Below are 15,636 nucleotides of genomic sequence, written 5' to 3' on the forward strand. Positions count from 1 at the left end.
CGAAGATTATGGATCATAGCTAATATTCGACAAATAGCTGTGGCCACCTGGGTAACTCCCTTTTCTTTTCTTTTTCCCCCCTTTTTCTCTCCTAATCGATGCTGCCTCCAGGGAGCTTCCGAGAGTCCAGTACGTCCCTCCTTTCCAGTTCCATTTCGCAGTAATGTTTCCTTCATTGCTAGTTTGACTGGCAGGCTGGGGTGGGTGCGCAACAGGCATGGGCAAGCGTGTGCCATTCTGTCTGTTGGCTGCAGGGAGTGCTGGCTCTGGGAGGGACTCTTCGGGCTTTACTTTTTCATGTCTTTATCTGCGGGGAAGCCACACGGATTTTGCAGTACTAGCTGTGGGCACCAGATGGAGCACGTGGCACCCACGGAGCTCCAAAATACCCAACCTAGCCACTCTCCCAGTCATGCTGGGTTAAAGCAGTGGGCCCAGTAATCCGGCTGGGGCTCCCTCCCTAAAGTATCTCCTTCCCTGCTAGGAGATAGTTGACTCTGTTGCCTTTCAGCATCTTTCTTCTGTGGGCAAAGAGGTGGCATCCATACTGCATAATGCATGTGGCTGTGCTTGGCTAAATTAGGCATTTCCCATATGGCTGCTTTCTTCTCCATCACCCTATAAGTTATGCGCAATTACACTTTTTCTACACACCGACACACTTAAACGCCTAAAAAAAACCCATTTGACATATGTAAGTGGGCATTGCTCACAGATGCAGCTGTTCTAACACAAGCATTTTTAAACCCCCGTACCCTTGAATCCTAAGCGATTTGCACACAGTCACAACTTGCACACAACCAAAAGAGACGTGAATTGCAGGTACTGACTGAATGAAAAAGAAAATCAAAATTATCCAGCTTCTATTCAGAAACACTTAATGTTGTCTTAATGACAACAGCTCTGTATGTTTGTTCTTTGTTTTAGAATGCTGGGGTCTAATTGTCAAAGTGACTCTGTGCTTGTTTATAAATCTTGGGAAACAAGGGGGCCAAGACAAGGGAGACAGTAAGATGCTATTTCATACATGCAGCCATCACTTCGAACACTTTAGCAAATATTTGAGCCTTGCTTATTTAGGGAGTGGCTCTTTTACTTAGGAAGAGCAACTCCCTAGCTTAACCATTCAATGCTTTATCAAAAGCTTAGAGATTATCCCACATTGGGTCTAGTATGACATTTTCCCCCAGTGCTGCAGTTATATAATTTCATATTCTAGATTTGGTGGTTTTCGGTGGGTGTGGAAATATTTGGTTAGACAAATATTTCTCAGTGTGGTTAACCAGCCCTGTTGCCTTTGGGGAACTGGTGTCTGTTGCATCTGTGCCTGAAAGCCCTACTCTGAAGGCTCTTTAGCCAAGAGCAAATCAGTAAAAAGCAATTTGGCATCCCCCGTGTGGCTGTTTTCTTCCCCATCACCACCTTCTGTTTTAACAGGAGCGGGTTTGGTTAAGAAGGTTCCTTGTCTCTTCCACAGGATGATAGAAATGGTTAGATCAAATCTTCAGAGCATCTTGTTGAAATAAAGGAACCTGTATAGAACTCTAAAATAAGCTCCTTTTTCCCCCTCCTGAAATGAGCTGACCAGTTCAGGTCAGAATAAATTGCCTTGCCAGCATCAGTTTTAGATTCACTTCTCTTGGCCTTTTTTTTTTTTTCCACAGAGGGTAGAGGTGGAGTCAGTTTGATGCTACCTTCTTTCTCTGAACACAAGCCAATTATCTTGGGAATCATCCCATATGATTCCCATCCGGGCGATTCTCCTTTGTCCCAGCACAAACACATCCATAGCGCTCATGTACCCGAACATTCATAAGTTCATGCTGCTCAGCTGTCTTTCATACGTTTCTGGTGAACAGCTTGCCTTTTAATGTACATCTCGGAGTTACTGCTTCCACTGCCCCCAGAAGGTGCGCAGGGCTTCCCTCCCTATTTTCTGCCACTAATGCCCCTATCTGTGCTGCCCCTTACAGAGCACCCCCTGAACAACAGCCGAGACGCTTGTGGCATGGACACCCTCCCGCTCAATGGCAACTTCAATAACAGCTACTCCCTCCGCAGTGGTGACTTCTCCGCCGAGGGTACCAAGATGGCTGATTGTCGACGAAACCTGAGTGATGCTGCGGCCTTTGAAAAAATGATCATCTCTGAGCTGGTGCATAACAACTTGAGGGGGGGAGGCAGTGGTGCAGTCAAGGGAGGCGGGGGCTCCACTGAGACCTCCAACCCCCCTGGGCCTCCTCCCCCTCCCAATGTAGTAGCAGGGGGAGGGGGAACCAACAATGAGGATGACGCCATTGTGCCTGATGCCCCTTCCTTGACACATGAGGAGAACATGGAAATTGAACTTATGTATAAGGCCTTAGAGGAGCCACTCTTGCTTCAGAGGGCACAGTCCATCCTCTACCAGAGCGACCTGGAGGAGTCAGAAAGCTGCACAGCTGACCTGACAGAGGGGGGTGACGGCCAAGCTCCTTCACCCAACAGGGACTCATTATACACCAGTATGACCAATCTGAGGGACTCCCCGTATCCGGACAGCAGCCCTGAGGCAGTTGGGGAAGTGCTTCCTCATGCCCAAGCCATCAATGAGATCTACTATACCAACCGGCCAGCCTTGGTGCCGCGCAACCAGCTCCAGGCCTACTACCAAGTCCGGAGACCCAGCAATGATGGGTATTTGGTCCCAGCAAGCTTAGAGAACCCTGCAGTGGAGGGAGATGGCCAAATGCAGCTGGTGACCAGCCTTTGAGGGGCTGAAAAGGGACTTAAGGGACCATACCTCCTAACCCCAACATGGCATCCTTGCTGTGACCTGAACATTTTCATTTTTTGCTGGAGAAATGGTGGGGAAGAAGAGAATGGAGCAGGCTGGGGGATGAGTGGAAGAGAGAAGGTGGAAGAAAGAGTGGAGGCAGAGGTCTTCTCCAAAGGGATGGGTAGCCATTTTATCCAGCTATCTTTCCATCCACTTAGTTTTCCAGACAGAAAGTGAGACATTGCCGATTAGAAGATCTCAGTTCCTTTTCCAGGCAAATGCAATGGAGGAAAGAGAGCAGTATCTAGGCAAGAAGATCAGACTTATGACAATACCTCCTAGAAAGTGGAGGAGGAACAATAGATTGAGAAAGTTTGAAAGTTGAAAATTAATTTTTATTGCTTCAATAATCAAAGCCATGAGGGTGCCGTGTGCAGAGAATGGGGCACATGGAGAAATATCCTGCACCCACTCTCCACCCTCCCTTCCCCATGACTTTATTGGCTTGTTTTTAACAACAAGAAAACACAGATAAAAAAGGCATATGGCCTTCTTAGGGTTTAGATGCAGCGACAGCCACCACCTGCCCCATGTCACAGGAAAAGGTACACATGGGGGGGGAAAGGAAGGAGTTGTTCAGTTGATGCTAAGACCACAGCTAGCCTTCCAGTATTCGTTGGAAAGCCCACAGGTTATCAGTGGGATTTCTATTGGCTCCTTATTTGTTGCCTCTGAATGGCAAGACTGCAGAAAGAAATGATCTTCCTTCCCCCCCCCTCCCTTGTCTTTTTAAAGCTACATAGATGTACTTAAGCTGCAGCATTGTTTCTGGGGAAGAAAGAGGATGTAGCACTAAGCTGGCTTCTTTTCATTTTTGCTTTACTTTTTGTTGCCACATTTAATGGTCATTTCCCCCCCCGTCCCCCATTTAATTTCTTTTCTGTGGCCACCAAGCTTGAAATCATACAAAATACAGATCAGGAGGGATGGAATTATTAAGGGCAACTGTCAGGCTGGGTCAATCCCTCACCCAATCTACTGTGTTCCTTCTCCAACATTTAGTAGTGATGCAAGAAGAATCATCTTCCTTCTGTTTCATTCCTGCCTGTGAAGATGCAAAAGCAAAAATCAGGAGTACTTGCAATGCAAATATGGCTGCCATCCGAACATATTTGGGACCACGCGGGGAGAATGAGGAGTGTTGAACTCTTTTTTTTTCTTCCCGCCCCCCCCCCCCCCAACTGGATGGATTGTGTCTTTCACAAACAAACGAGAAAAAAACAGAACAAAAACACTAACCCAGACTGCACTTTTTCCCCAAAGGAAGAAATAGCAAATCTCCCTCTTCAAGCACAACTCCGACTTTTCTCAGCAGCTCTTGTCCCGGGAGAGCTAGAGGAGGAACCGGTCTCACCTAGAGGCACCATATCGCTGGCGGGCGGTGGGCAGGGTGAACGGGGTCTAAGGGAAGGGGAAGGGATATCAGTTGAAATGCTGTAAATAGGAGATCCTCAAAACAACAACCAAGAATCGATTTTACTCACTTGAAAAAAAGGAAAACTACAAACCAAGGAACTTTTCTGTCTGGGTTTGAAATATATCTATATCTATATCCTAATATATATAGATATATAGCATTCCGCTCTGCTCTGGCCCCATGTGTATATGGGAGCATTACAGGGGAAAGAAAACCCCTGCTTTGATGAAGACAATGGGGGGGTGGAGCCTACCAAGAGCAGATTTTTACAATCAAGGAAAAAAAAACATTTTGGCACAATTTTTATGTAATATATAACATATACTGCGTCATTTCTGTGACCTTGAAGCATTTTCCCTTTCCTTCCAGATGAGGTACTTTTTTCATACATTCTGATGAAGTTGGTTATTTTCTCATTAACTGACACTTTGCAACTGTGGGTGGGTGGGGGAAATCAAAGTTTTTACCGCAAGACCCAAAGATGCTGTAGTTCTGCAATGCTGTAGGAGCCAGGAAAATCCTTTGCTTTTAGAGATTTTAGTAGCAGGGGTGGGCAGAATAGCGTTTCATTTCCTTTTTCTTTTTTTAAGAAGCCACACTGCGCGTACTTATTTGAAACATCCAGGCTGGCATTTGCTAGGTGACATTCTATCAAAAAAGGGAAGTGATGTGTGGTTTCGCTGGCCAGAGCCTCAAAGCATTCCGTGTTTTGGTTTCATTTTGTTTGGCTTTTGATCCCCTGAGAGCTGGTAGATCAGTGACTGTTCAAAGCAAAAACAGAGAATCAGCTGTTTTTAAGCAAGCTTTCTAGATAGCTTGGGCTTTCTCTCTCAGCATCAGAGAGGAAGATGAGCCATCCTCCGGTGTCTTGTCCCTCTGTCTCTTACCTCACCGCCAATATTAACAATGAACCCTTCCTGATAAATTACCATGTAGGATCCTTAGATTGGATTTCACCAGGAGGCAAGTCTAATCCGGATGCATTTGCATTTACAGCTCCTCAGTTTTCCCCAGGAGTGCGGCTTGACTAGATCTTTCTAACAAACATTGGGACACCCCCAACGTGTCCTTGAGTAATTTTTTTGGGGGGGAGAAACCATGCTACATGTCATTTTCGGCCAGTAACCCAGGTTATCTGCCAGCAGCAACAAAACATGTAGGTGAATTGCATTCTGTAGCTTTACATCTAAGATAAATGGATAGTTCTCTGGAATGCAGAGCTTGAGCTGGCGTGTTTTCAAATCAAGAGGAATTATGCATAGTAGAATTAGATGGAATATTCCACACAGAACCTTTTTCCTCCTGCCGCTCCAGCTCACAGTAATAGCCACGCTCCTGTATATTAAGTCATAATGAAATTGGCACTTATTAAAAGTGTTCAAGCATCATCTGCTTTATATCCAGATCATGAGTTCACAGGGCACAAGGGAATGGATAGCAGGGCTTTTTGTGCTATTGTATTACTCATTGGTACGGCGGCGCAAGAAATGGAGAGGATTGGCTGGGGTTGCTAATAAACCCTTCAGAGTCCAAACTCCTCCTGCCACAGTTTTGATTTTGTCCCCAAGTATGGTTAAGTGAAAATAAGGTCCCATTTTCATTTCCCTGTTTCATCCACAACCTGTGGTTTTGATCAGTCCCCTTCCAATACCAAATGGCCTTATTCACCCTACATCCCTTTGCTGCGTTGATCCAAGGAAGGCTCTGGGTTCAGGAACCTCCTTGGCTTTTATACCAAGAGGTACCTCCGTGCGGAAACCTCGCATTAAAAGCAAAATGAAAACAAAGAAACCAAAGACTGCCCTTGTTCTCCCTGCGAAGAGTTGAAGCAATGAGGATTGAGTTTCTGGCAGCCCAACATAAAGCTTTGCACTTTCCTGCATGTTAGGTGTTCAAGGTCCATTCAGCTGGTGAAAAAGGAACAGGCAGATGAGTTAGCATCAGTGTTATTGCATGCACTCTCCTGGTATCAGAGAAAACGTGGGAAAGGGGGCTGCATTAATAGGAGCTGTGATAAGGGGGTTTTAGGGTCCAACTCAAACATTGTCAGCGTTATACAGACAGGCAGCCTTTTCCTGTTCTTACATTTGGAATTTAACATTGCCCCGTTCTTTGAATGCTAGTTGTCTCCATGCAAAACACTACTATTTTGAGTAGCTATATAGACACAAAGACAGGTATTTTAAAATTAAGCTGAAGAGAGAAGCCCCACAGAGTTCTTTATATTAATGAGAATGAGTAGAGACACAACTAGCTGTAAGCAGACATGGAATAAAAGGGAATAGGAGCCATATGCCACCCAATAGAGCAGTGCTTCTCAACTTCAGAAAGTTTCCAATGGGTAGACTTCAATTCCCAGAATTCCCACCCAGCGTAATATACTGTGGGGAATTCTGGGAGTTGACGTCCACACATCTGAGTTGAGAAATACTGATCTAAAGCTGCAGTAGTTTCATGTAGGAATATTTGAGGAGAAGGGATTAACAGTATCACAATGTCCCGGATGTAACGAAGCAGTGCAAATGGTAAGTTCTAGTTTAATTGCCCAGTGGCAGAATCTTTTAAACAGTTTTGTTTTGCATTTGGAAAGCAGGCCCAAGGAACATATCAACAAGCTTTGGGAATCCAGATACGTGACTTGCAGAAACTAGTTTTAGAGTAGACTGAACTTCTTATAGTTTAAATGGAGGACACCTCCATGCTCAATATCTCAGAAGATAACATGCCTGGGCTGCAATTATATTTAAACATTACGCATCTTTATTTATAATCACACGTTATAATCTTTTTCCTCAGACTTCTGAAGTTTCCCACTTCTTTGTTCTTACTGCTCTTGGGAAGGAGGCGGAAGGAACATAAAAGCATCCAAAATAACATTATGCTCTAAATAGGGTTTTACCATAGGTTGTAGAATGGCACTGTGTTGCTTGCTGCTCCCTAACACTGAAGTTGGTGGGGGAAGGGGTGCTTATTGCCACAGCATTGATACCATTGCACTTTCCACCTTGAATCCAAGACCTTGTGTATGTGTGTCCTTCAGATCTATTAGCAGGTTGTAGAGAATTGATGGGTGAATATAATTTCCCTCTGCAGTAATGATATTACTTCCTTCAAAATGGCAACAGCATTGATTGGGAGAGAAAAGAGTTTTGCTTCTTAAGATTTTTTTTCCTGGGGACTGCATCATTCAGATTCCCCCGCCTCATTCCAACAACATACACTAAAGTAGGACACCGCCTCTTGTGCTGCTTCCAAAAAACTCAGTGTCATTCTGTCTGAAGTCCTGGATTGAGTTGGTCAGGGAGAGTGTCTTTAGCTTAGGTCTCGTGCAAATTAATCTAGTACAGATACTGAATTGTCATGTCGTTGTACAGGATCCCTCTTTATATTTGTCTTTTATTTTATAACACTGAAATCTCATTCTGGAGGTCACAGGAAGGAATGAAAAATATCAAATGTTTGAAGAAGAAAACCAGGAGATAGGTATTGCTCATCATGAGTGCTTAGGAGACAGTAATTGCTACTTCCATGCTGATAGCCAGAGAGGGCATAGGCTTCCTGATGAGAGCCTGCTCAGCTTCCCGTTCAACAATTGTTTTAAATATCTCTGGTTGTTCTTTGCATGGCGTTCATTTCTGCTTGCAATCCATTAATTGAAGGGCCTGGACTGCAGTTCTCTTTCTCTACACTTTTGTCTAAGACTTATGCAAATCTGTGAGCTCCGCTCACTTCAGCAAAAGTATTCTATTCAGCTTTTCCAGAGCCATTTCTTATCACTGCCTTGGTGCAATGCAATCAGATGTGCAAGTTAATCCAAATTGTCCCCTCCTGGCCTTCAGAATGGAGGATATGGGCCATCATATGGACTATGTTCTCCATTCTTCTGAAGATGGGTGGGGAAGTCAGCCCTTACCAGCTACACTGTTGTCTGCTCATTGAGGCCATCTCTGTTTTCTTTAAACCTGGCTGTCTGCAAGTCAACACGAGGGGCACATATGCATAAGCTAGTTCAGGACAGCACTACCTCTAGGGCAACTTTAGAACTCAGACTCTGCTGCTCTAACTATCACTCGGAGCTTAATCACTGGAAGCAGTGGCACACATGCTCTGTTCCCTTTTTGTGTGAGAGTGAAATGCACTTCTTTCTCTGCTAGGAACTCTCAGGCTGCTTCCAAAGTCTTCATGTGTGAGACTGAAGGGTTATTCTTTTGCAAAGTCCATGTGAGGACAGCTATAAAGCCTGAACCAGCAACCGGCAGGTCTCAAAAGTGGAGAACTGCTCATCCTTCTCAAATTACACGAACAAGGCTGGTGTTCCAGTAGGATCTCTGTTTAAGGGGAGTCCATTTTCCTATTTGACAAGGAAGAGTCTTCTGTTGGCTCCTTATCCCAGCAGCTCCTCACTTGAAACTGGTCTTGTTTTTAAGGTCCTATGCACCAGCCTGTGCCTCTCTGTGTGTGCTGGGGTACCCTTAAACAAGACCACCAGGGGTTCCAGTGAGAGCTTTTGTGTCAGTAGATTAGTCTACCCCAACAGTGGTGCTGGCTGGGGATGATGAGACTTACACTGTCAGGGAGAGACTGGGTTGGGGAAGGTTGCATTAAATGTTTCTATGTCAAGCAAGCACAGCAGTGCAAGAGAAGTGTTTGCACTAGGACAGGGAGGGAATGTGTGACAGCAGAAGTGAGGATGGCGGCAGACTCTGGAGAGCTTCACTCTGGTTTCCGGTTCAAGCCACACTGCCTCTTTGAAGCTGTCCCATCTTAGCCCTTTCCCTGCCTCCATTGCTTTCCCAGTTCAGTTTCCCTCCAGGTTTACCGGTGAAGCCGTGCCTTTTGAATGGCAGCGTGAAGGAAGGCCTGGGCCAAGAGGTCAGGGCTCGTGGGGAACAGTTTGACTCATGCTCTCCCACCTTGGTCCCTCACTTCCCCTTCTTCCCCATGGTGCTGATCCATTTCTATTTCCACTCCATTGCTTTGGTCTAGTACGTCTCTTCTTCCTTTCCATTTCTCTGTCTTTCAGTTCCTTTCCCTTCCCTTCAACATGCCAAACCAATTTTGGGTCGAGTGCATTAAACAGAAAAAAATATATAATGAAAATTTTAAAAATATTTAAAAAAATGGAAACTTGTTGAGTTACAAAAAAATTAAAATAATAAAGGAAATACAATTTCTTGGAACTCTAGGTGGCTGTGATTTTTTTTTTCCCAGTGTTAATTTGTTCAGGAGAACAAAGCCAAGGATGGTTAAGCCTTTTAACTAACAATTTAATCTAACATCATTCTTCTGGGGCCTCTAAGACATGCCGAATCCTTGTGTCAGTTCTGAAATAACGACGCCTCAGTCAGGGTCATTCATTCTAAGGATGAAACCAGTTATTGAATGTAATACTGTGTTCTAACATGCGTGGTTAAAAAAAAAAAAGATCTGAGAAGTGTCTTGTTTTCCCAGCAACTGTTCTAATATATTTTTTTTACAGCCAGAATTGACTAAACGTATTTTGCCTTGTTTTGTCTGGATGAGAACTGAAAAGTTGAGAAGAATCTGTTCCCATGTCACAGCGTTAAATAGTTGTGTTTTGATGAAAATAAGAAGTAGGAAGTAGGGAAAGGGACACAACTCAGTGGTACGGCAGAGCAACGGTCTTCATTTGTTGGATCAGGAAAGGCCTCAGTAACTTGGTTACAATGCTACCGATCTCACCAAACTACCGTAGAAGGGCAACAATTTGGTTCATAATAAGGGAAACCCCTGTGTTCTTAAAGAAGCCAAACTCTCAAAATTGTTCTAGCTTGTGAAATTTCTTTCTAGCTTGTTGGGGAGCTGGGGAGAAAGAAAGGCATCTGGATTGTGAGCTCTGTGGAGGAGGCCTCTTTCCACCGATTTTTCTGTAGGTCCCCCAAAGGAGAACTCGGCATGCCAGGCTAAGCACGGCCTGAACTTATTGGCTGGTCTGCTACTCTTGCCACCCACCCAGGGAGACCCGCCACAATTCTTCATTCTCCTCATTGAAAACCCCGGCTGTGCTCAGGAATGCCTCCTCCATGAGAAGGCTGGGCGCGAAGAGATCCTGTGGTTACTCATTGTTAACTCCCAGACCCCCCCAGGCACTCTTTCAAAGGGAAGGGATGCTGGGTGTTGTAGTCCAGGAATATCTGAAAGGCCTCCGTTTAGACTTCCTCTGTGCAAAGAGCTGCTGTGCTGTATTCTACATACTCCACAACTATCTCTGGAGCTGTTTCTTTTTCCTAGCAAAGCACGCAGTGCAGCCTCCGCTCTGGGTCTGCCTTTGTATGGATTTTAACCTCCTGCTCAGTTTGTCTCTGAACAGATTACTTCGACCAAAAGGGGAACCTGGTTCAGGTGTACTGATTCCCATTCCGTCTCTTACCTCAGGGTGGGCTCTTTTCAGGGGAACACGCTGAGGATGAGACTGGTGAGGCGAAAAGAAAAGGGAAGGAACTGCAACCAACTGCTGCAAGATTCATGTTTTCTTTCGTATAATTTCATGGAATTTTTATTGAGAAGACAGTTATACAGAATTAAAAACTATGGAAATGCAAAGAAAGAAGGAGAAAAAAAGAGAGGAATAGAGAAACAATGGGAAGCAGTAAAAGTTTTTAAAAGGGGGGGGGGGGGCAAAAAAGGCACCAGACTAGAAACTAGGAGATTATGTGTTCTAGTCTTACTTTAGACCAGTGTTTCTCAACCTTGGCATTCGCTGGCTGGGGAATTCTGGGAGTTGAAGTCCGGACATCTTCAAGTTGCCAAGGTTGAGAAACACTGCTTTAGACACAAAAACCAGCAGGGTAGTTTTGGGCCATCTCGCCCCACCCTACCTCACAGGACTGTTGTGGGGAAAATGGGAGGAGGAGAGTATTAAATATGTTCTCTGCCTTATTTGTAAAAACAAAGGGAGGTGGGGTAAAAAAAATCTTAAATGAGTGCCTTCTGATCCACTTTACAGCAGTTATAAACATAATTGTTAGCATTTCGAAGCCTCCAAATCTTGGTTCCCTGTTTCCTACAATTTACTCATTTTTTAATGAGTAAATCCCAACATCAATTCATTTTTATTTATTTTCAACAAAAAGTCCATAAAAGGTTTCCATTTTTTTTTTATCAAAGTAGTCCCCATTCAGATAAATCAATTTAGCCATAATATTTTTATTCACTGTAGAGTGGCTCAATTCTCACTGGATACTAACCTGCATCTCACTAAACCAAGTTTTACTGAATTAATGTAATTGGCTGATTCATACATTGAACAATAAACTAAATATGCTGGCTGGATTTACACATGATACTGAGATACAAACTAATCAATCATATTTCAGTGCTTTGGACCATAGTTTAATGTTGTTTATACCCAGCAACTTTTAAATATTTTTAATCCCCTCTGTATTATTTTTATAAATAACTCAAGACAAGGAGCATACATAATACTCCTTCCTCCTATTTTTCCCGCAACAACAACTCTCTCGGGTTGGTTCAAGATCACCCAGCTGGATTTCATGCCTAAGGTAGGCCATAACTCACAATCTCCCAGTTTCTAGGCTTAGACATCACACCCAACCCTCTCTCCTTGTTAGAAGCTTCTGAGTGCAAAACATACAACTTATCACTGATACATGATCCTGCCTTAGATAATGAAGTCTCATGCTCTTGAGTCAAGAATCCTCCAAAGACAGAATAATGCCCAGCTCTAATTTGGAGGAGAGCTACATATCCACTGTGGAGGATGTAACCTAGACTAAACTTCAGGTCACGAGCCAACCCCCAAATCTTAAAAATCTTAAATCTATGTTGTGCATATACCAATATGGTACACTGGTCACTTCTTATGGCTTGGAGCTCTGTTCAGCATAACTTCTACCACCATCTCCTTTTCGTGCCACAGACTCATGGGGTAGTTTGACAATGGCACAGAATGGAGCTCTGAGCCACATGTTCAAACTCTCCACTGATTTAGACCATATTCAAGACATACTGTAGACTTTGTGGTTGTAATAATAATGGCAATAGCAGTAGATCTAGCAATGATGATAATAGTGGTTGTAGTGGTGATACTGCTTTTGCCACAATATAAGGATCTTTCTATTGTGAGGAACAAGCTTCATTTTACCTTGCATGTGATGATCAAAGGGGAACTTATTCTGTGATGATGCAGCTGATGTAAATGCAGCCGTAAGAGTGGATGGGACACAGCCAGTTCTCACCACTTCATTAAAAGGCTGCACTGCAGTTTCTTCTTAAAACATTTTAAAAGCTACAAGGCAGCCTTTCTGTGCCATTCAGACTCACTGAACTACAACTCTTACAGTCTTCAGCCAGCATAGCTATTTGCTGAGGTGAGGGCCACTGTGGTTCAATCAATCTGGAGGGGACTAAGATGAAAAAAGGCTACATTAGAAGATATATTTCTTTCCTTCCTTCCTTCCCCTTTTCATCCCTACAAGCTACTTTCCTGATTTCCCACACAAGAGCAAATACCACCTTGAAGTGTATGGGGAGAAATGGAGATTGCATTGTGGGTAGCAAATTATCTAGCATTTTGACCCTGAGTCAAACATGAATTACATTACACCCCTCACCTGCATTCATAATGAGCAAATAGTGCACGAGATCCCATCATGGAAGTTTCCGTCTCATCTGAAATTCACTACAGCAAAGAGAGTATTCATGTTGGCTAAACTGGCAATATCCTAAATCTTTATGTAGTTTGTATTTGGCCAGGATATCATTCCCCATTGGCTTGTGATTAAAAAGAATGCAGCTACTATATTCTGGTTGTAGTGAATGCTAATGAAGCTACTCATGCTTACTGCAAGTTGGAAAAATGAGATATATTTTTTTAGTTCAGCACAATTCTATTCTGCCACACTTCACATAAATATCCACTGAGCAATGTAAAAAAAACAGAAGTTTTTTTTAAAAAATCAGGGACATGAATATGCAGTGAGATAAAGCAAAATGCAGATACATGAAATTTAAAGTAAATGAAGCTTATCCATGACTGAATTATATCTGGGAACAATGCTGAGTTTTGTGAATTAATCTTAAATCAAAGGATATTTGCCATCCTGAATGATGATGATGATGATGATGACGACGACAACAGCAACAACTACATCTAATCAGTCATATCTGATTCTTGGTGAGTCCATGGGCCAGGTCTCTATTTGTTCTGATCTTGTACTACTTCTGTGCTCTGGCTGGTACCAGCTTTGATGGTGTCTGGCCATTGTTTTTCTTTTTACTCCTAGCTCTTCCAAGCATAATTGTTTTCTCCAGTGAATTCCACTGACCTGACATGGCAAAACAAGCAAAACACAGTTTTGTTATTTTTGCGTACAGAATTTCATATATTTGTTAACATTTTCTTCCCATTCTTGATAAAGAAGGCAGGCCTACTGACTTTTATAGGGGAATCAAAGGTATTTGGCTATGAAGTCATACCCAGAATCAAATGAAATAAAACTGTCATAACATGGCCTGTCTACAACATGGTGGAAGTAAGTCGCATGCTCTAGAGTTGCTGTCAGATCCTCTCCATTAGATAATTAGGAAAGAAGACCACGAAACTCCATGAGTAGAAATCAAGTGTACTTTTACTAATTATAAAAGATTAAAGGCATAGCGAAGCGAAGTCTGATTATTTAGGTGCAAAAGCGATTGATATATAGAATAGCCCATTCCCCACCCCTTGGCATCACAGTTACAGTCCAATCATAATTCTCCCAAGTGTCAGGTGTGAGATAACTTCAAAAGGCATCACGAAGATGGAATGTCGGTGCCGTTAGTCCTGGCGGGAATCTCCTACGCATGCGTAGTCCGACAGGCAGCTGAACTCCAGAACCTTCCTCCAGCACAATGAGTAACCCCTCCCAAATACCATGCCCGCCCTCCCCGTTTCATGACAGCCGAAGCAACAGCAAAGCAGAGGCTGACAGTTGCATTCTCTCTATTCTCATTCTTTGGCATAACCAATGGCTCCTTGTAAGGAAACATCAAGTGACCTGGATTCAGTCCCAGAATTGTTTCTCTCTAATAAAATACTTTTTCATAAACATAGCCACCCACACAACCATGCTGAATTCTTATTAGCCAGGACATTCTATCAGAAAGATCTGTTACCTTTTCACGGACCTATAAAATGTTAGAAGAAAGTAAGAACAAGAACACAAGTTTACGGGCAGCATTTTTCTCTATAACCTTTGTGTTGAAATGCTGAGCTTCTTTCTTAAATTAGCACCATAATTCCTGGGTTTAAAAATAAAGAGGGAGCATGTGTTACAAGTTGCTGGCCACAAACATTCAAGCATCCTCATGGCAGATGGTTCCCAGATGGAGGAGATGGGCTTGGAGCTATTTTTAATAAAGACCAAAATTTGGCTGTTTATTTGGCTGAGTATGTGAGAACTCAGCTCTGTGAAGAACCAGAGCCCTTGAACAACTGGGAAGACCTTCTGAAAGCTGGAGAGCAAAGTGACAAGTTTAACATGGCTTCCTCCCAGATTTGAAGGTGTTCTTTGAGTGTCCCTAAACAGATGATTTCCTCAAGCCTCAAAATGGACTGCAGTTTCTTCTTTAAATGCTTGAAAGGAGTGAAGCAGTTTTTCTGTGCTTCCCAGATGCGTTGAACTACAAATGGATGCTACTATAGTCTCCAGGCAACACTACTATTTTCTGAGGTGATGACAACTGTGGTCCAGCGAATCTGGAGGAATCCAGGCCAAGTAAGTCACTCCAGTTTGAAATAGGGAGATTTTTAAACTCCCTTTGCCCCGTCAACATAGGCTATTCCAGATTTAAAATACATAAACATAAGGAAGATGCCACAAACTTGGAAGCTAGAAAAACTTAGAACTTAGAAACAACTTAGAACTAAAGAGAAATTTCCTGGCAGTTAGAACCATTAATCAGTGGAACAACTTGCCTCCAGAAGTTGTGAATGCCCCAACACTGAAAGTTTTTAAGAAGAGGTTGGACAACATTTGACTGAAATGGTGTAGGGTTTCCTGCCTAAGCAGGGGGTTGGACTAGAAGACCTCCAAGATCCCTTTCAACTCTCTTATTCTATTTTATTCTAACTATGCACTTATGGGTATTGATGTTCCCTCTCCCCCAATATATGGCAAATATATTTGTTAGTTTGGGGGTCACTGCATATATAAAAATATTGATCACCCTTGCTCATTGTAATCATTTCTCCAGAATTAACTCAAGTAACTCAGTTTACTTGGAAGCTGGATGGGGCAGAATTTCCAGGATAATTTAAGGTAACTAATCTTTCATTGGGGAATAAAAAAATTCCAGGTAGGGGAAAAGTTCCTGATCAGATTAGAATTATTCTCTAAATCCCCCCCCCCCTTCTTTCTGGCTATTTTTCACATAGTTT

General features: G+C 43.2%; 1 protein-coding gene across 5 annotated transcripts in view; it reads left to right on the forward strand.

The window, feature by feature from the left end:
- Nucleotides 1-9,415, forward strand: part of ADGRL1 (adhesion G protein-coupled receptor L1) — a 141,535-nt gene extending 132,120 nt beyond the window's left edge. For 3 of the 5 annotated variants that reach the window (XM_087709723.1, XM_087709726.1, XM_087709725.1), the window contains 2 exons: nt 112-129; nt 1,974-9,415. In XM_087709723.1, coding sequence (XP_087565849.1) covers nt 112-129; nt 1,974-2,752 — 797 coding nt within the window. In that variant the 3' untranslated portion in view covers nt 2,753-9,415. Of the gene's footprint in view, nt 1-111; nt 161-1,973 lie in introns of all 5 variants that reach the window. The other 2 variants (XM_087709727.1, XM_087709724.1) reach the window with 2 other exon arrangements.
- The last annotated feature ends 6,221 nt before the right edge of the window (nt 9,416-15,636 follow it).

Source organism: Thamnophis sirtalis, unplaced genomic scaffold (assembly GCF_051295495.1).
Source record: "Thamnophis sirtalis isolate CommonGarterSnake01/CBP01778 unplaced genomic scaffold, rThaSir2_p1.2 scaffold_3, whole genome shotgun sequence".
NCBI lineage: Eukaryota > Metazoa > Chordata > Lepidosauria > Squamata > Natricidae > Thamnophis > Thamnophis sirtalis.